General features: G+C 42.9%; 1 protein-coding gene across 6 annotated transcripts in view; it reads right to left on the bottom strand.

Moving 5' to 3' along the window:
- ERG (ETS transcription factor ERG) overlaps positions 1 to 22255 on the bottom strand; it is a 281996-nt gene that overhangs the window by 181117 nt on the left and 78624 nt on the right. For all 6 annotated transcript variants that reach the window (XM_081234462.1, XM_081234461.1, XM_081234466.1 and 3 more), the window contains exons 2-3: positions 20902 to 21004; positions 5280 to 5367 (exon numbers count right to left, since the gene is read on the bottom strand). In XM_081234462.1, the coding sequence (XP_081090588.1) occupies positions 5280 to 5318 (39 nt within the window). In that variant the 5' untranslated portion in view covers positions 5319 to 5367; positions 20902 to 21004. The remainder of the gene's footprint in view (positions 1 to 5279; positions 5368 to 20901; positions 21005 to 22255) is intronic.

The following is a 22255-nucleotide window of genomic DNA, read 5'->3' as shown; positions in this document are numbered from 1 at the left end:
ACCAGAGCTGCCTGGAGAGCTTCGTGCTCAGCTTCCGTGTAGACACAGCCTCTCACTGCAGTCCCTGCACAGTTGTCACTTGACCAGAGCTGGCTCCCACCCACCTCAGCAGCTAGACCAGCGCTGGACGAAGCCATCTCTAACACTGACGATCCGCCACAGTGCAGAATGGTTTACAGTTAGAAAGTGTCTTCCTGAATATCATGCCACCTTGAGCTGCCCACCTTGAGCTTCCCTTTCTCTTCTTTTAGTATCTTAAGTTCTTTACTGTAAATATCATTCTTACACAAAGATGATATGTGATACTTGTGCAAGTTAAAGAATAAGAAGCAAATGCTCTTGTATGCATCCTCAGCCCACAACAGGCAATACCAGGATCTCAGAAGCCCCCGTGAGTCCCTCCCCAAAGTTCTCCCCTCCCCCACAAGGCAATTTCTATCCTGAATTATGTACATATTGTGCCTTTGTTCTTCTTTTTGCCACATACGTGTGTGTCTATGAACAACATATGTTTTGTAGTTTTGCCTCTTTTTATCTTTATACATGGAATCATACTGTGTATAAAGTATGATACTTTATTCTTAAATAAATACAGTATGATAAATACAGTATGATACTGTACTTATTCTGTGGCTTTTTTTTCACTCAACCTTGAGAATCATGCACATTAACGCACAGACACAGGTAGACGCTTGTAGTTTTTCTTCACTGCTGTACAGTATTCCATTGGAGGACTAGACCACAAGTTATTTATCTGTTCTCCTGGCATTTGGGTTGTTCTAGTTTTTTTGCTTATGTATGTTTCCTGGCACCTGTGTGCAACAGGGCATATACCCAGGGGTGGACCTGCTGGAGCATCATTAGCTTCAGAAGTTAACGCCAAACTGGCATCAAAGCACAACTGGTATTGTACCAACTTACCACCAGTGTGGAGGAGAGAACCCTCTGTGTCCCATCCATGGTAGGAACTGACATTGTCTGTATATTATTACTATTATTTCCCTTATCTCCTAACCACCTCTCAGAGCAACTAGCCAACATGTCCCATATATGCACTCATCTCCTCTGATGTGGTCATGATATGTTTTAGATACATATGTATACATGAAAAGTACGTGATGTCTTTTGGGAAGTGTACATGTTTTCCTATGTGTAAACAGTATTGTGCCACAGAGCACATCCTGTTTTAGATTTTTTTCATTCAAGTCAATATTTTTTAAGACATACCCATGTCGCTCTGTGTATATCAGACACGACAATATTCTGTCTTCGAGATGGATATGTTATCCTCATTTTACAGACCACAGGAGCTCTCAGCAGGGTCTTGGTGCATTACCCGTAATAATAGCTCACTGAATCCTCACATTAACCCCCAAAGTAGGTGCTTCCACTTCAGACAAGAGGAAACCAACGCACAGAGAGATTAAGGAACTTGTACAGCATCACCGAGTTAGTAAACAACATGGCAGGATTTGAATTGAGTCCTAGGACACTGGGACCCTCTCTCTTATCCATGACATGAACCTAGCTGAGAACATGCAGCTCAGAGAGTTCTGGGAACCAGCATCTCTGGGTCACAAAGCCAGTGATCCATGGAGTAGAACTAAAATTCAGACCCTTCCCCTCTCAGTCCCATCCTCCTTTGGCCAGTTCCAAAATGTCTAGTAATCCAAGTGGGTAGCTGATGAATGGCAAAGGGAACAATTACAAACTGTACCAATCAGATGTTTCTTTAAAGCTGGAAACTTGACTACTCTCTGCTCATCCTCTTCGTCTCTAATGTTAGTAAATGAAAATATTAAAATGGAGCTCTTATGAGGAATGAGAATTCATGACCAAAATCTTTGTCAAATCCTAGTAAAATGGATTTCCTAGTCTTTTTTCCCTGCTTGGGATGTAACAGAGAAGAACAAACCTGACTCCCTATTAGATCCATTCCTTCAGCTCTAACCCTTGTGCTCTGTTGCCTGTGCTTAGTCATGCTGGCTCTGCACCTGCTGTAAAAGAATGCTGCCTATAGCCTGAACTATACAGGAGAGCCCATTCTCAAGGCTCTGACTTTTAAAGGTGTAACACTTTTCCAATCATATAGAGATAAAAAGTTGCAAAGCAGAAAATAACAATTGTCTTGTTGGAGGTTTACAGGACAACTGTGACCAGACCCACATGGACAGCTGCCAGAACAAAGGATTCTGACACCAAGAAGTCTGCCACAACCAGCCACACCCCCTCCCCTTTTGGTATAAAAGAAACCTGAATTCTAACTCGGGTAAGGTGCTTCTTTGGGACAGTAGTCCACCATCTTTAAAGTCGCTATTCCTTCCCCGCAACGACCTGTCTCTTGATTTACTGGCCTGTCATGTGGCAAGCAGTTCAAACTTGGACTCAGTAACAGGGGTGAGTCTGGGTCTATCTTTGGCAGTGAAAGGTGCTACCCCTTAGCAGAGCAGAGGCATGGTCACGTGGCCTAACCAGCTCAGAGCATACTGGTGTGACACTCACCAGAATTTCTATTATAAGACAGTGCTTGGAAGGGCCGGCAAAGAAAGACAAATCAAAATGTGCTTAACAACTTAGTATTTTCATCCATAAAGAATAAGCTGAAATACGTTTAAAGTTCTGTTCATTTTCTTTGTAAATCAACTGCCACAATTGTTACATTATTTAAATCAAGAATAGCTAATATTTCACATTTACCATCCTTCCTCTTTAAAAACTATTTCCAGCTCCTTAAATATATGAAAGGGTAAAAGTCATTTGCTCTGGCAGAAAAGAACTATAGGAAATTTTGCGGACTACACTTCCTAAATAAAAAGGAACATTTCTTGCCTCCAGATCAGCCTATGGAGGGATACGAAGGCCACATAAAGCCTTTATGGCTGTCTCCTTGCACACCTGCCAGGTGAAGTCAATTCTGTGGAGAATTCAAGTCCTTTTCAGATGAGAAAAACATTTCTGTAGCAGTGAGCCAAAGACAAAACCTTCCACTACCTACATTAACATAGCAAGTGGAACCTGTCATGTGTCATTTATAAGAACTTCCTCTCCGAGAAATAAGAGCTGCATTCCTCAGCCCACAACCAGAAACTTCTCAGCATAGAAAATTTTACTGAATAAATTCCCCAAAGCGGGTATTTTAAGGGAACAGTGGAAGGCAACCTATTTTCCTGACTGTTGTCAAGGACACCAATTTCATATACAAAAAAAAAGGACGTCCAGGAATAATTATTCAAATTCCAATAGGTGGAATTTGATAGAATTTACCAAGGAAACAAATGTCTTTAATGCAATTCTCTCTGCCTCAAAGCCCACATCAGCTATTAGTATATGCAGCTCTAAATTACCAAATCATCTTCAAAAGACACAGAAGCAATTTTAGTTGAAATTTGTTTTTAAGAAACTCTCAGGGTTCCATTTCTTAAAATTATCTGTCAGTTATATTTACATTAACCAATGTAAGGATAATAAGATAAATCAGAGCTAAAAACATAGCTCATTCCTGAGATCAAATACAGAACGTTTCTACTAAACACTTTTTCAGAGATCATGTTTCTCAGATGTGTCTGTTTGCATTTGATGAATTAACTTTTAAAAATCTGCAATAATTTCTTGCTGACTTCATCTTTTCCTTCTGGTTGGTTACAAATAAAATGCCAGTCAACGTGGATTTCAGTTGTTGTCGCTCGTACTCTGAACTATGGAAGATATTTCTTATATCAACTTCTTTCCCTGAGAGCTTTTCTTTGCATCCTGCAGCTCCATGGCCAACAGAGACTAAAAGAAAAAAGTCCCCTCCCCCCATCAGTGTGTAGCACAAACACACTCACCAAACGCATTCCAGATATTTCTGAAGAAACCTTATCACATCCACAAGAGTTTTCCCACTTGCATTTTTGTAGACATAATGGCCATGCCCCAATCAACTATCACACAGAAATCAAATGGTAGTGTCAACCCAGAGGATCTGCTCCTGTCCGTCCCTGGATGAAATTCGGAATGCTCCACACCCCTGGGATTCCCCATATCTCTGACACTTGCAGTAACACCCACAGAGCTCAGAAAATGCATTTAGACTCTTATTATTTCTAATTCCACTTTCAAAGAACTTAAACATGTATGAATGTGAGCTGTACATGGTACATATCACTTTCGCAAATATACTGCTTTTAGAATGCATGTGTGTATGTAAATGTGTGTGTGCACGTGTCATTTTGGAGGGCGTTTTATATTTTAGTCCAAAGGCAAAAAAGATGAATTTTTCAATACCATAAACTTTCCTCTCCTTTATAAGCCACTTTCCATTTTCAATAAATGTTTTAGGTAAAGAGTAAAAACTAGTAAAACCGATGAGGCCGTTTGGGGAGATGAATTTATATGGGGGAAGCCAAGAACTGGCAAGGTAGTGAGTGAGTTGGGCCAATGTAGACAGCTGCACCAGTCAACACAGGTGTGGACAGCCTATCTGGATCATGTAGCTCAAGCCCCAGCTTTTTCTGTAACTTTTATTTGGGTCAAGTGTATATGAACACCATCACCTCGTTTCTCCCGGTGGCTATAACCATGTGTGTATGCAGAGTATTGAAAGGAATGGGCCGGCTTCCTCTCAGGGACTTGCCTTGGCTGGAGTCTCACTTCCCTGTTGTTCTCTCACCTCCAGAGCTCCAGGAAGAGCTGCCAGGGAGCAGGCAGGGCAGGTGTGGGGTGACAAGCTGCTGAAGTGTCAGCACGCCCAGATTAAACGACACGGCTGAGCATTGGAAACCCTCTTGTCTCTCCCTAGGTAACCCAAGGAAGTGTAAAGGAGACGAACTTAGAACAGAAGTTAGAGAATGTGGACGTGGTTTTCAATGTTAACTCAGGGGTCAGCAATCTTTTTTCTGCAAAGAACCAGAGCGTAAATATCGTCGGCTTTGCCACCCTATGTTCTTTGCTGGAAGGACTCAATTCTGCCATGACAGTGTGAAAGCAGCCCTAGACAGCATGGAAATGAGTGTGTGGCTGCAGCCCAGGAAAACTCTCCTTCTGGACAATGAAGTCTAAATTTCCTATAATGTACATGCACTATGAAATATTCTTCTTCTTTTAAATTTTTTTCAACCATTGAAAAACGTGAAAAGCATTTTCTTAGCTCACGGGCTGAATAAAGACAGGTGGTGGACCGGGTTTGGCCCACGGCTGTGGTTGGCTGACCCTTACATTCGCCAACAGGTGAGCAGGCATCTGCAAAAGTCCAGCCAAGGAGGAAGCCAGGGCAGCTTCCTGGCCGAGCTGGAACCTACCTTGATATGAGCTGCCGGGTCTGGGACAGTCTGAATCATGTCCTTCAGGAGGCCAGCACGGTTACCATCTGTTCAGAACCTGAGGCATCTAGAAGACACAAAGGGGCAACACAAGTACTAGTAAACAACCAGGTTTCTTTGTTTGGTTTTCCATTAGGACTGAACACAACACACCAATGGTAAAATAATCCCAGCTCTGCACTAAACATTTGCCTTTAGATATGCATAGTAGATGAAGTGACGAGAAAACCCGGTTCTCTCCCGTTGGGAATATCACTTACTTTTAGTCCCCAAAACCCTAATATGACAAGTCCCCCAAAACCCAAGTCAAATTCAGTTCACGCACATCATTTTACACGGGCAGCATCTATGAGTGATCATTTAAAGGAAGAAATGAGACACCCAAAATGATATTTTCTATTATATTGAGAGAACTGGACTTTGGAACTTTCTACTGAAACTCATGCCATCTACACATCTGTAAGCCTCATAACTAAGCACTTAATAAAAAGCACAGATACTGGTCATCGAGTGCTTAAGTGGCAGCCCTGGGGCTAAGGGCTCCACAGGCATTTCTCATTTAATCCTGACCACCACTCTGAAAGCTCCCATTCCCAGCGTCTAGTCGGGGATGTGGACACCCAGGGAGGTTGCTGATTTGTCCATGATCACCTGACTCATAAGCGACAGAGCCAGGATTCAAGTCAGACTGGGCTGACTCCAAAGCCCATAAGAAACTTTGGTTTGACATAATTAACAGGTTTCACCCTGTGTTTTGAAGATACTTTAATTAATTTGAAAATTTAATTTAAACTTAAATGAATGAAATATTAAGGTGCCCATACTTTAGGGAGAAATACTTCATCCAAAATCTTCCTTCTTCACATTCGGCACCAGTGCGTTCTGGTTCCTGTCTGTCTGCCCTTCCCCATCGCAGATTCTCCACCCCTGCCCCATGCCCCCCCCCACCCAGGTCTGACCCCTACAGACTACCCTCAGCTGGGCTCCTTCACCTTCTGGCCCCCGTGAAGTTTGATCAACATGACACCATCTGGAGATCACAAGGCGGGAGGAGAGAAGTGTAGGGACATTTTGCCCCCAACCCTTCCCACCATCCACTCGAGGCTCCCCCCAGTCTTGGCCATGGTCTGGCCATAGCTAGATCCTATGGGGACCTCTCCCATCCTGGGGACCCTCCCCCAGGGCTCCAGGCTCCAGGAACCATTCCCCAACCCATCTTTGGTTCTCTGTAGATCTTAGCCATCAGTTGTTTTCTGGCACTGAAAATACCTCTTCTAATTTACATTTTTAGGGGCCATGACTTTTTTATTAACTATTATTTGTGTGTGTTTTCTTCTTGGTAAATCTGGCCTATGACTCTTAGCAGTAGTAAACCACAAAACAAAAATTCACATCTTCATTACAGGACTGCAGACACAAAAGCTGACTTTCAAGTTGGCTACTGAACACATTACTCCAGGGATCTGCCAGGGCACTCGCTGAGTCCCAAGTGCATCTGTATTCTGGGCTTTCCGACCCTCTCAAGCTGCAAACACATCCACCTCCAACATAGATGGGCTTCTCATGGGAAGTCTTCACCTCTGGGTCCGTGTGTGGGGTGGGTCTGTCCCCCACATGGCTCCACGGCGTCCTCCTAAGATCAGGGGAAGCTTGGCTGTCCAAGATGACAAACTTGGAACCTTAGACATTATTTTTTCCTAGAGCCAAATTTCTTGATCTTGGAAAGTAGGCAATGTCCCCCCTAAGTCTAAAGCAAGTCCTTTTGGGGGATAAGAGTTGCTAAAAATGCACAAGGAATGAAGCACTGTCTTGAAATTGAATTGGGCAGCTCTTGAAGGTAACCCACGCTCGTGGCGCACAAGGGAGAGGACAGAGGACGGCGGGCAGCCTGGACAAAGGTCTCTCGGAGCTGTGGCTCCTCTGGGAGCGGGGTGGGTGGGTAATTCCTTCCACTCCTCCAAGACGGCCTCCTCAGGGCAGCAGAAGTCACCCCAGGAAAAGACCACTCAGCTCCTCAGGTCACTCAGCCCAGAGAGGTCCATCCTGGAGGTTTCCTGACAAAAGCAAGTCCCCCAACTGCAGGATCCCACACTCAGGAACAACCGCTTTTTCTGAAGGTTTTAGCATCTCTCTAGGGTAACCCAACCCACACAGTCGCTCCCCCCTGCACCCACACGCGGCTGCTCATACCACAAGCTTGTCCCCCACCCCCCGCCAAGCCCAGCTGAGTTAATAACTGCCTCTGATCCAAAGAACGCTGCAGAAGGGATGCTCTAGGGTCCCGAGCTCAGAGCTTCATAGAGCCAGAAGCTTTCCCTTTCTGCTTCTGGGAACCCAGTCCCTGTGCCCCAGGGCAGCACGTGGCAGAGGCCTGAAGTGGGTGTCCAGCTGACACCTGCACCATGTGCCAGGCCCACGAGGGAGTCATCTTGGACATTCCAGAATGGTGGTTTCTCAGATGACTGCAGCCCCTGACGACACCAAGAAAGGAGAACTACTGTCCAGCTGAGTCCAGTCAACCCATAGGATTATGAGAAATAGCAAGTGGGTTCTTGTTTGAAGCTACTCATTTTGGGGCTAGTTGATTACACACATAGATAATCGAAATACCCTTCATGTGTTGTAGATACACAGAGAAGGTAGACTAAATTGCTTACATTTTCCTGTCACACTATGGTAGATTAAATGATGGTTCCAATTCTCCACTCCTCCCTGGGTCCATGTCTTTTGCCATGTGACTGTGGTTCCTCTCACTAAGTAGGGTCCGCTTCCCCAAGCCTTGTTTTTGGGCTGCCCGTGGGACTTGCTTCATTCAGCAGAACACAGCAAGACAGCCCAAGTCTCAAGAGGCATCAAGTGTTTGCACTTGTAACTTTCCAGCTCCATGGGAATACACCCAGGCTGGTGTGCTGGGGATGAGAGGCATGTGGACGAAGCCCAGTCATCCAACCTCTCCAGCCAAGACCACTCTAGATCATCCATCTGAAAGACTACCAATCCCCAGGCTTGTGAGGGAAACTACAGAACCAAAACTGCCCAGCCAAGGCCAACATGGCCGACCCATAGGCTCATGAGCTGAACAAATGCTACTTGTTTTAAACCGCTGAGATTGGAGGTATATTGTTACATAGCATTTTTTCTTCTTTTTTTGTTTTTTTGTTACACAGCGTTTTTGTGACAGTCAATTACTAATATACACAATGCATTCTTAATAACCAGGTTAACAAGATGTCCCTTAAAACTTTCCTAGCTAGAGACATAAAAGGAGACTCCAACAGAAATTTCAAAGGAAATTCATCCCAACCCACAAACAAACCATTTCCATCCATCTAAGAGACATGACCTCAAACCCTTATCCCACCCTCCAAATGAGTTTGGAAACTGAAGAGTAACTGAGAAACTCCAACCAGAAGACTCTGGGATTCTCAGAGCCCTTCTCAGGAACAGCTGAATTCTCACTTAACATCATGGGACCCTGTCAGCCTGCTGGAGATTCCAAATATAATGAAACGGAATCAACACTCTGGATATCCAAGACCACAGAAACATCTCAGAAGTTACAAAGGCCATTCAATCTGTAACCAAGCAAGACATAAACCTAATAACAACTGTTTATGTCTCATGTCTTGTATGGGGAAGTTTTGGGCACTTTCAACGCATAAAGATGAAACTGTGGGGAAGGGGATATACAGATTCCAGGTGCAGCACTGTTGCGCCCCTCCAGGGACAGAGATGGGGAAACAATTCACACAGATACCCAGAGGTCAGTCCTGAGAGCGGACGGCCAGTGGCAATGCCAGATGAGGGACGTGGATAATACCTAGGGGAGGGAAAGAGCTGAGTGATATGGAGAATCAAGGAGATGCCACCAAGAAGCCTTGGAGAACACGAGGCATGTACGTTGGCAGGAAGGCAGGGAAGCAGGGAACAAAAATTCCTCCCAGCTCCTCTACCTTAGGGAGCCAGAGTCCATGACCCTAATCCCCACCACCATCAGGATCATCATCCACTCAAGGGATTTACTAACCGGTCAGTGCGAATGGTGCTGCCATCCTCCAAACCAGATCAGCCAAGAAGCAAAGTCCCTAAAGCCCAGAAGGATGAAAGTTCTACCACCCTTCCCATGCCTCTTCCCTCCACAAATACCCTTGACTGTTTCTGCAGTCATTTGGTGTCTGTTCTTTTTGCCATTTGAGGGGTTTTTATGGATGTTTTTAAGAGCACTTCTAATTTACGTTTGTGTTTCTAATGAGCATTTCTCAAAACTTTAGTCATTGATGAATGATGTGATGCTTTTATATCGCTGTGGCAGCCTTCTATTTTCTATTTTACTTGCCCTTGAAGCCTTGCAAAACCTGAATCCATGTTATCTAAAAACCCTTTCTTTACTACCTACTTCTTGCAATAAATTCCTTTGGTAATGTATATGTTCATGACTTTGGATTTCACAATCCGGTACTATTTTATTACTGGGTATCTTGAAAAATGAAACGCTCCTTTCTTCGTTGTTTTGCAAATGCCAATGGCTTACTACACAGAAACACATATTTGACTTGGGTTGCTTTAGCTATAATTGCATCAAGTGTGGACTGGCACACAGGGCCAAAGGGAAAATAAGCATTTTGTAATTAGGGAGGCAATACTGTAAAAATGGTTAAGAGAAGACCTGAATATCTGCAGGGCTGGGGCAAGAATAGAAATGGGTGCTCCCTACCCCTCTTCTCTTCCCAAGCCAGTTCTGGCCTATTTGCAAGGTCCCCACATAGTCATCGGGACACTCCAGTCCACACGGCCATGCTGGCCATCCTTCAGGCCTAGGGAAGCACACACAGGACCTGCCCAAGGAGATGGACTGCAGGAAAGAGGCCTGTGTAGGCCCGAAAGATGCTCAGGCCAGTTTGGGCAGGAGCTCTGGGTTCCCAGGCCCCTCAAGGGCAGTGTGGAGTGGGAGATGGGCAAGAGAAGGTCCTAGAAGGCATGCGGGCAGGGCTCTCATGGAGGGTAGTGCAGCCAAGCAGAGGTACAGAGTCAGATGGAAGATGGAAGCCAGATTCGGTTTCCCTCCTCAGAAACCTAGAATAGGTCACTCTATTCTCTATGGTCTTTCGTTACACATCTGTAAAATGGGGATCATATTACCGTGGCAGAATAAAAAACACACTTGGCCTTTGTTGCCAGTTCCTGGCACAGAGCTCTTAAATTTCCTAAGTGCTAAGGGTGACAGGACCATGTTTTGCCCCAATGAAGTGACTCTTGGCAAACCCCTAGAAAGCTTCAGGATGGTCTCAGAACCACCAAGCCTGGATGAGAGGCCTGGCACTTTCAGCCCCACCCCCTTCCTTTGGAGAGAGAGGAAGAGCTGGAGATTGAATTCATAATTGATCTTGCCTATGTGATGAAATGTTCATAAAAACCCATAAACGGCAGGATTTGGAGAGTTTCCAAGTTGGTGAGCACATCCATGTGCTAAGAGGGTGGTGCCCCCCGACTCCTCAGAGAGAGACACTCTTGTGCTTGGGACCCTTCTGGACCTCGACGTACAAACCTCCATCCATCTGTTCATTTGTATCCTTTATAATAATCTGTAACAGTAAGTACAGCATTGTCCTGAGTTCTGTGACTCCTTCTAGCAAATTACTGAATCCTGGAGGGGGGGATTGTGGGAACCCCCAACTCTGAAGCCAAGGTGGACAGAAGGGGGGGTAACCTGAGGACCTGACACTTTCTGCTGGCCTCTGAAGTGGGCGGCAGTCTTGTGGCACTGAGCCTCTAGCCTGTGGTGTCTGGTGCTAACTCCAGGTACTCTCAGAATGGAATCAAATTGTAGGATACTCAGTTGGTACTGGAGAGTTGGAAGATGGGTTGATGGTATTGGAAAAGACACCACCTATTTGATGTCAGGAGGGAAAATCCCCTCCATTACCACCTCCAAATTGATGTTCAGCCATTCACACAGGTGTGACACAAGATCTGGCCAGCCTCCATGGCAGCTGGTTAGTCCCTGAGTAGAACCACTGTTTGGCTAATCTTCCCTGCCAACTCCATAAGGCCTTTATGAGGATTAGACTGAATCATGCCTCCAAAACCTCTCACAGTGCTATGTACAGAGTAAGCACTTAATAAGGGATAATCATTTGCGGGAAGAAAGCAAACATTCTGATATTGTATAAAATCTTGCACCTTTGAGGAAAACAATTCTCAAGAAATAAATGGCCTGTTTTTCATAAGGGCCCTTTGTCCGTAATGTTAAAACTGAATTTTTAATTTTAAGCTAACGAGTCATTAAGTGAAGACATTTTAGACAAAATGGCTCTGAGCAAACTCATCGTAATGGATCCATTCATTGAATGAGCTGATCACAAGACACACTCGTTCTAGATGAGTGGGTATTAGGCATGTCAGTCCCTTACCAGCGAAACCTACCCTAAGAACTGCACAGGCTGAGTCTGCTCTGGGCAGTGGTCTCCTAAATGGAGTGGGAGAAGGGGGAGGCCAGTGAGACGCCCACCTGGGCCCCACGATTTAACAGGTGTCCCACCCCCACCCTCAGGCTCCTGCAGGTGCTCAGCCGGCACCTGAGAGGGAGCATCTGCTTCAACTTTGTGCCTCACTCAGCGTACCCTGGCCCCAGCCCTGGTGCCTGCACTCCCCGAGGTAAGCAAGAGAGACCAAGGGGAGGTGGAAGAAGGAGAGACCTAACGTACCTCCATATTTGTCTAAAAATAAGAAACTGAACTCCTTCAGTAGGATATGGCTTATCTTTTCAAATGAATACAAATAACTACTGCAGTGGGTTGAACTGTTTCCATCATGCAACCCTTCATGTGTTGGAGCCCAAACGCCCAGTAGCCCAGAACGTGACCTTATTAGGAGACAGGGTCTTTCCAGAGGTAATGAAGTTAAAATGGGGTTATTAGGGTGGGCCCTAACCCAATATGACTGGTGTCCTTATTTTTATTTAAAAAAAGGGAATTTTGAAACAGAGACCTGTGTAAAGGGAAGACAACGTGAAAACACAGGGAGAATACAACCGTCTACAAGCCAAGGAGAGGGGCCTGGGAAGATGGTTCCTCACAGCCCTCGGAAGGAACCAATTCTGCCTTCACCTTGATCTCAGACTTGCAGTCTCCGGAGCTGGGAGAGAAGAAATGTCTGTTGTCTAAGCTCCCCCAGTCTGTGGTACTTTGTTACAGCAGCCCCGCAAACTAACAGACTTTTATTTTCAATATTTTAACTGATGAAGAATACAGACCCTGATGGGGGCATGGCCTCAAGAACCACACCCAATTTAACTGCACCATTTCTTACTGGACACAAACTCTGCTCAAGGCCCGTCTCAGGCACCATGGACTGTTGTGCCATCTACTCATCACTTCTGACTTAATGTCAGCTGAGGAGAGACTCTTTTAAGTTCTACGGCCTAAGTGAGTGTTACACAGGGCCCACCATAATCTCTTCCAACCCTGGAATGCTTTTCGGTGGGAAGCCTGACAGTCCTGAAGAGCTAAGGGGCATAATTTGTAGATAAAGTGCTAAAATCCTCCACCTTTATTTATTTATTTTTTGCATAGCTAATGAATGCATAGACTCAATCCCTGTGTGTGCCTCTCGAAATGAGGTTTCAATTGAATTCAGACAAAATAACTATAAAATAACTATGAACCAAACCTAGTAACAGGACAGAAAAACATAGTTAACATAAAAGCACAGGCCTGTGGACGTTGTTCTTGGCTCTTTGGCTCTTCTGGGAGGAGCAGAAGAAAGTGGAAGGCAGTGTAGAAAGGAAGAGTTGTGATGACTGCAGTACTTAGAAAGCAGCGATTTTAAAAACTCTACAGGAGAGACCTTCAAGATGGCGGAGGCGTGAGACGTGGAGATCACCTTCCTCCCCACAGATACATCAGAACTACATCTACATGTGGAACAACTCCTACAGAACACCTACTGAATGCTGGCAGAAGACCTCAGACCCCCCAAAAGGCAAGAAACTCCCCACGTACCTGGGTTGGGCAAAAGAAAAAAGAATAAACAGAGACAAAAGGATAGGGACGGGACCTGCACCCGTGGGAGGGAGCCGTGAAGGAAGAAAGGTTTCCACACACTAGAAGCCCCTTCACGGGCGGAAACTGCGGGGGGCGGAGGCGGAAAGCTTCGGAGCCGCGGAGGAGAGTGCAGCCACAGGGGTACGGAGGACAAAGCAGAGAGATTCCCGCACAGAGGACCGCTGCCGAGCGGCACTCACCAGCCCGAGAGGCTTGTCTGCTCGGCTGCCAGGGCGGGCGGGTCTGGGAGCTGAGGCTCGGGCTTCGGTCGGAGCGCAGGGAGAGGACTGGGGTTGGCGGCGTGAACACAGCCTGAAGGGGTTAGTGCGCCACGGCTGGCCGGGAGGGAGGCCGGGAAAAAGTCTGGACCTGCCGAAGAGGCAAGAGACTTCTTATCTCTTTGTTTCCTGGGGCGCGAGGAGAGGGGATTCAGAGCGCCGCTTAAAGGAGCTGCAGAGACCGGCGCGAGCCGCGGCTGAAAGCGCGGACCCCAGAGACGGGCGTGGGACGCTAAGGCTGCTGCTGCCGCCACCAAGAAGCCTGTGTGCGAGCGCAGGTCACTCTCCACACCCCCCTCCCGGGAGCCTGTGCAGCCCGCCATTGCCAGGGTCCCGGGATCCAAGGACAACTTACCCGGGAGAACACACAGCGCGCCTTGGGCTGGTGCAACGTCACGCCGGCCTCTGCTGCCGCAGGCTCGCCCCGCCTCCGTACCCCTCCCTCCCCCCATCCTGAGTGACCGAGAGCCCCCGAATCAGCAGCTCCTTTAACCCCGTCCTGTCTGAGCAAAAAACAGACGCCCTCAGGCGACCTACACGCAGAGGCGGGGCCAAATCCAAAGCTGAACCTCGTGAGCTGTGCGAACAAAGAAGAGAAAGGGAAACCTCTCCCAGCAGCCTCAGGAGCAACGGATGAAATCTCCACAATCAACTTCATGTGCCTGCATCTGTGGAATACCTGAATAGACAACGAATCATCCCAAATTGAGGAGGTGGACTTTGGGAGCAATGATATATGCATATTTTTTTCCTTTATCTCTTTTTGTGAGTGTGTATGTTTATGCTTCTTTGTGTGATTTTGTCTGTATAGCTTTGCTTTTACCATTTGTCCTAGAGTTCTGTCTGTCCCTTTTTTGGTTTTTTTTTTTTTTTAGTATAGTTTTTAACACTTGTTATCATTCGTGGATTTGTTTTTTGGTTTGGTTGCTCTCTTCTTCCTTTCCTTTTTGTTTATTACTTTTTAATTTTTTTATTTTTAATAATTACTTTTTATTTTTTATTTTAATAGCTTTTCTTCTTTTCTTTCTCTACCTCTCTCTCTCTCTCTCTCTCTCTCTCTCTCTCTCTCCCTCCCTCCCTCCCTCTTTCTTTCTTTCTTTCTCCCTTCTGACCCATGTGGCTGACAGGGTCTTGGGGCTCTGGCTTAGTGTCAGGCCTGAGCCTCTGAGGTGGGAGAGCCAACTTCAGGACACTGGTCCACCTGAGACCTCCTGGCTCCATGTAATAGCAAATGGCAAAAGCTCTCCCAGAGATCTCCATCTCAATGCTAAGACCCAGCTCCACTCAACGACCAGCAAGCTACACTGCTGGACACCCCATGCCAAACAACTAGCAAGACAGGAACACAACCCCACCCATTAGTAGAGAGGCTGCCTAAAATCATAAAGAGGTCAAAGACACCCCAAAACACACCACTGGCTGCAGCCCTGCCCACCAGAAAGACAAGATCCAGCTTCATCCACCAGAACACAGGCACCAGTCCCCTCCATCAGGAACCCTACAGAACCCACTGAACCAACCTTAGCCACTGGGGGCAGACACCAAAAACAATGGGACCTACGCACCTGCAGCCTGAGAAAAGGAGACCCCAAACACAGTAAGTTAAGCAAAATGAGAAGCCAGAGAAACACACAGCAGATGAGGAGCAAGGTAAAAACCTACCAGACCAAACAAATGAACAGGAAATAGGCAGTCTACCTGAAAAAGAATTCAGAGTAATGATAGTAAAGATGATACAAAATCTTGGAAATAGAATGCAGAAAATACAAGAAAAGTTTAACAAGGACCTAGAAGAACTAAACAGCAAACAAACAATGATGAACAACACAATAAATGAACTTAAAAATTCTCTAGAAGGAATCAATAGCAGAACAACTTAGACATAAGAACAGATAAGTGATCTGGAAGATAAAATAATGGAAATAAGTACAGCAGAGCAGAATAAAGAAAAAAGAATGAAAAGAATTGACAACTGTCTCAGAGACCTCTGGGACAACATTAAATGCAGCAACGTTTGAATTATAGAGGTCCCAGAAGAAGAAGAGAAAAAGAAAGGGACTGAAAAAATATTTGAAGAAATTATAGTTGAAAACTTCCCTAATATGGGAAAGGAAATATTTAATCAAGTCCAGGAAGCACAGAGAGTCCCATACAGGATAAATCCAAGGAGAAACACACCAAGACACATACTAAGTAAACTATCAAATATTAAATACAAAGAACAAATATTAAAAGCAGCAAGGGAAAAACAACAAATAACATACAAGGGAAACCCCATAAGGTTAACAGCTGATCTTCCAGCAGAAACTCTGCAAACCAGAAGGGAGTGGCAGTACATACTTAACGTGATTAAAGGGAAGAAACTACAACCAAGATTACTCTACCCAGCAAGGATCTCATTCAGATTCTACAGAGAAATTAAAACCTTTACAGACAAGCAAAAGCTAACAGAATTCAGCACCCCCAAACCAGCTCTACAACAAATGCTAAAGGAACTTCTCTAAGTGGGAAACACAAGAGAAGAAAAGGACCTACAAAAACAAACCCAAAACAATTAAGAAAATGCTAATAGGAACATACGTATCGATAATTACCTTAAGTGTAAATGGATTAAATGCTCCATGCAAAAGACACAGACTGGCTGAATGGATACAGAAACAAGACCCATATATATGCTGTCTATAAGAGACCCACTTCAGACCTGGGGACACACACAGACTGAAAATGAGGGGACTGAAAAAGATATTCCATGCAAATGGAAATCAAAAGAAAGCTGGTGTAGCAATCTCATATCAGAAAAAAAGGGACTTTAAAATAAAGACTATTACAAGAGACAAAGAAGGACACTACATAATAATCAAGAGATCAATCCAAGAAGAAGATATAACAATTGTAAATATTTATGCACCCAATATAGGAGCACCTCAATACATAAGGCAAAGGCTAACAGCCATAAAAGGGGAAATCAACAGTAACACAATCATAGTAGGGGACTTTAACACCCCACTTTCACCAATGGACAGATCATCCAAAATGAAAATAAATAAGGAAACACAAGCTTTCAATGATACATTAAACAAGATGGACTTAATGATATTTATAGGACATTCCATCCAAAAACAACAGAATACACTTTCTTCTCAAGTGCTCATGGAACATTCTCCAGGATAGATCATATCTTGGGTCACAACTCAAGCCTTGATAAATATAAGAAAATTGAAATCATATCAAGTATCTTTTCTGAACACAATGCTATGAAACTAGATATCAATTACAGGAAAAAATCTGTAAAAAATACTAACACAGGGAGGCTAAACAATACACTACTTAATAACCAGGAGATCACTGAAGAAATCAAAGAGGAAATCAAAAAATACCTAGAAACAAATGACAATGAAAACACAACGACCCAAAACCTATGGGCTGCAGCAAAAACAGTTCTAATAGGGAAGTTTATAGCAATACAATCCTACCTCAAGAAACAAGAAACATCTCAAATAAACAACCTAACCTTACACCTAAAGCAATCAGAGAAAGAAGAAGGAAAAAAACCCAAAGTTAGCAGAAGGAAAGAAATCATAAAGATCAGATCAGAAATAAATGAAAAAGAAATGAAGAAAACGATAGCAAAGATCAATAAAACTAAAAGCTGGTTCTCTGAGAAGATAAACAAAATTGATAAACCATTAGCCAGACTCATCAAGAAAAAAAGGGAGAAGACTCAAATCAATAGAATTAGAAATGAAAAAGGAGAAGTAACAACTGACACTGCAGAAATACAAAGGATCATGAGAGATTACTACAGGCAACTCTATGCCAATAAAATGGACAACCTGGAAGAAATGGACAAATTCTTAGAAATGCACAACCTTCTGAGACTGAACCAGGAAGAAATAGAAAATATAAACAGACCAGTCACAAGCACTGAAATTGAGACTGTGATTTAAAATCTTCCAACAAACAAAAGCCCAGGACCAGATGGCTTCACAGGTGAATTCTATCAAACATTTAGAGAAGAGCTAACACCTATCCTTCTCAAACTCTTCCAAAATATAGCAGAGGGAGGAACACTCCCAAACTCATTCTATGAGACCACCATCACCCCGATACCAAAACCAGACAAGGATGTCACAAAGAAAGACAACTACAGGCCAATATCACTGATGAACATAGATGCAAAAATCCTCAACAAAAAACGAGCAAAAAGAATCCAACAGCACATTAAAAGGATCATACACCATGATCAAGTGGGGTTTATCCCAGGAATGCAAGGATTCTTCAATATACGCAAACCAAGCAATGTGATACACCATTTTAACAAATTGAAGGATAAAAACCATATGATCATCTCAATACATGGAGAAAAAGCTTTTGACAAAATTCAACACCCATTTATGAGAAAAAACCCTCCAGAAAATAGGCATAGAGGGATCTTAACTCAACATAATAAATGCCATATATGACAAACCCACAGCCAACATCATTCTCAATGGTGAAAAACTGAAACCATTTCCACTAAGATCAGGAACAAGACAAGGTTGCCCACTCTCACCACTATTATTCAACATAGTTTTGGAAGCTTTAGCCACAGCAATCATAGAAGAAAAATCCAAATCGGAAAAGAAGAAGTAAAGCTGTCACTGTTTGCAGGTGACATGATATTACACATAGGGAATCCTAAAGAAGCTACCAGGAAACTACTAGAGCTAATCAATGAATTTGGTAGAGTAGCAGGATACAAAATTAGGGCACAGAAATCTCTTGCATTCCTATACACTAATGATGAAAAATCTGAAAGAGAAATTAAGGAAACACTTCCATTTACCACTGCAACAAAAAGAATAAAATACCTAGGAATAAACCTACCTAAGGAGACAAAAGACCTGTATGCAGAAAACTATAAGACACTGATGAAAGAAATTAAAGATGATACAAACAGATGGAGAGATACACCATGTTCTTGGATTGGAAGAATCAACATTGTGAAAATGACTATACTACCCATAGCAATCTACAGATTCAATGTAATCCCTATCAAACTACCAATGGCTTTTTTCACAGATCTAGAACAAAAAATTTCACAATTTGTATTGAAACAAAAAAGAACCCAAAAAGCAAAAGCAACCTTAAGAAAAATGGAGCTGGAGGAATCACACTCCCTGACTTCAGACTATACTATAAAGCTACTGTAATCAAGACAGTATGGTACTGGCACAAAAACAGAACTATAGATCAATGGAACAGGATAGAAAGCCCAGAGATAAACCCAGGCACATATGGTCACCTTACCTTTGGTAAAGGAGGCAAGAATATACAATGGAGAAAAGACAGCCTCTTCTATAAGTGGTGCTGGGAAAACTGGACAGCTATATGTAAAAGAATGAAACTAGAATACTCCCTAACACCATAAACAAAAATAAACTCCAAATGGATTAAAGACCTAAATGTAAGGCCAGACACTATAAAACTCTTAGAGGAAAACATAGGCAGAACACTCTGTGACATAAATCACAGCAAGGTTCTTTTTGACACACCTCCTAGAGAAATGGAAATAAAAACAAAAATAAACAAAGGGGACCTAATGAAACTTAAAAGCTTTTGCACAGCAAAGGAAACTATAAGCAAGATGAAAAGACAACCCTCAGAATGGGAGAAAATATTTGCAAAGGAAGCAACTGACAAAGGATAAATCTCAAAAATATATGAGTAGGTCTTGCAGCTCAAAATCAAAAAAACAAACAACCCAATCCAAAAATGGGCAGAAGACCTAAATAGACATTTCTCCAAAGAAGATATACAGATTGCCAGCAAACACATGAAAGGATACTCAACATCACTAATCATTAGAGAAATGAAAATCAAAAGTACAATGAGGTATCACCTCATTGATACCAGTCAGAATGGCCATCATCAAAAAATCTACGAACAATAAATGCTGGAGAGGGTGTGGAGAAAAGAGAACCCTCTTGCACTGTTGGTGGGAATGTAAATTGATACAGCCATTATGGAGAACAGTATGGAGGTTCCTTAAAAAACTAAAAATAGAACTACTATACGACCCAGCAATCTCACTACCGGGCATATACCCTGAGAAAACCATAATTCAAAAAGAGTCATGTACCACAATGTTCTTTGCACCTCTATTTACAATAGCCAGCACATGGAAGCAACCTAAGTGTCCAGTGACAGATGAATAGATAAAGAAGATGTGGCACATATATACAATGGAATATTACTCAGCCATAAAAAGAAACGAAATTGAGTTATTTGTAGTGAGGTGGATGGACCTAGAGTCTGTCGTACAGAGTGAAGAAAGTCAGAAAGAGAAAAGCAAATACTGTATGCTAACACGTACTATATGGAATCTAAAAAAAATGGTTATGAAGAACCTACGGGCAGGACAGGAATAAATTCGCAGACGTAGAGAATGGCCTTGAGGACATGGGGATGGGGAAGGGGAATCTGCGATGAAGTGAGAGAGTGGCATGGACTTATATATACACTACCAAATGTAAAATAGATGGCTAGTGGGAAGCAGCCGCATAGCACAGGGAGATCAGCTCAGTGCTTTGTGACCACCTAGAGGGGTGGTATAGGGAGGGTGGGAGGGAAACGCAAGAGGGAGGAGATATGCGGATATATGTATATGTATAGCTGATTCACTTTGTTATACAGCAGAAACTAACACACCATTGTAAAGCAATTATACTCTAATAAAAATGTTAAAAAATAAAAAAAAATTTTAAATAAAATAAAATTCTCCCACCTAAAAAAAAAATAAAATGATGCATGAAGAGCTTACTAAACTCTAAATATAGCTAACTATACATTCATTTAGCCTTTGATGTATAGCCAAGGTTTCTTTCCTCAGTGTAGATCCACTAAGTCATTGCTATTCTATGCTGCATAAATCAAACATCATACATCATCTGTAATATCCAGTTTTTGTTTATTTAAATAGTTGAGAGTCTTAAGACATCTGTGAAATAAGATTCCCCCCACTGATTTTTACAGGGGTTTTTTCTCTTAAAAAAAAAAAACAAAAACTCTACAGTGTTGAAGGCAGGAACAGGTAGTACTGGGCAAGGGGCATCTTATTTGTGCAGGAGAATCGATGGAACCAACATAAGTCCTCTAAGTACACCAAAGGACCCAAGAAAAGGTCTTTGGAGGTTTGGGACCACAAATATCAAATATTGAAGATATAAAATATTTACATTCACATTTTTCTAAAAATTCTTTACTAGGAAAGGTAGGGTTTTCTGGGTTTTGTTGTTTTACCTTTAATTGCCCTTGGCTCCCCCATCTTTTCTCTCTGTGAGTCATTTGTCTTCCTTTTGGTCAACACGGCTTTTTCCTGGGTCTTCAAAGATCTTGGAAGAACCTGAAAGAGAATTTCAATATATTAAGCCCTGGTTTTTTTCCCAAATATTAAAACCAAGGATCGACTATACATTTGGTGACAAATCCTATTTCTGAAACATTACTTTAAAATATCCTAAAAGGGGAATGAACTTAAAATTCTTACTTAAAAAAAAAAAGTGAGGGGGGGAGATGGGGCAACATTTCTCCCGGGGAAGTTCAGCATTACGAAGCAAAAATTAGGAATTAAATGAGCGCCAAGCTTGAATGGATATACTGAAGCCCACGTATACTTTTGCAAAGAAAATATTTTGAAAATGTTTTCCTTTCCTCACAGCCCACAGCTTTAGTATAATAATGGTTTCCCCAGATCATTACTTTAGCACTTTGGTCTGCTCAAAACAAAGAGTAATGGGGTTTATTCAACACCCTGAGAACTATAATTAGACAACTGTTTTAGTCCCAGGAAACAAACAGTCATTTTAATTTGTAGATGCCACAAGGATCCATATTTTTTAAGAGATTAGAGAACTACCATATTAAAAAAATAACAATAAAAAATCTTCCTCAGAATATGCCTGTCGGTGCAGCTCTAAAATCCAATCTCTCTTTTTTGAGATACAGGAATTTCTGTGCTTATGCAAGTTTCCAAATCAAATATCCAATCCCAAAATATTTAGTACATTTAACAAAATCCTCACAACATGACTAATTGCAAATGGCAGCTTTTTCAGTCAAAAATATTTTCAAGTTAGAAAATGCCTTAAGTATTGCATCAAAATCAATATTTGCAATGGACAATATTATTTATAGGTGGTTCCACAGACCAAATGAGCCTCCCACTCCACCCAAGAGGCCCCAGCCAACTCCACCTGAAGGCTGTGGGCCTGTGCATCAAGATATTTAAACCAAATTGCCCAACTGGTGGGGCAAAGGGTTTGGTAGGATATGGAAAATCCAAGTTCTTGGGGGAAAATTAGGATACAAAACCATATATATAGTCTGATTCCAATATAATAAACAGAAAACGGATGAAAAACAAGAGAGGAAAAAGGGTACAAATGAATTTAGTTACAAAACAGAAGTAGAGTCACAGATGTAGAAAACAAACTTACGGTTTTCTACAGGGGATAAGGGGGGGGGATAAACTGGGAGATTGAGGTTGACATAAACACACTACTATATATAAAATAGATAACTAATAAGGACTTACTGTATAGCACAGGGAACTCTACTCAATGCTCTGTAATGGCCTATATGGGAAAATAATCCA

This window comes from Mesoplodon bidens (assembly GCF_964165515.1).
Source record: "Mesoplodon bidens genome assembly, chromosome: 5".
NCBI classification, from domain to species: domain Eukaryota; kingdom Metazoa; phylum Chordata; class Mammalia; order Artiodactyla; family Ziphiidae; genus Mesoplodon; species Mesoplodon bidens.
Note: the sequence above shows the minus strand (reverse complement) of the source record. Positions and strands in the feature narration are given on the sequence as shown.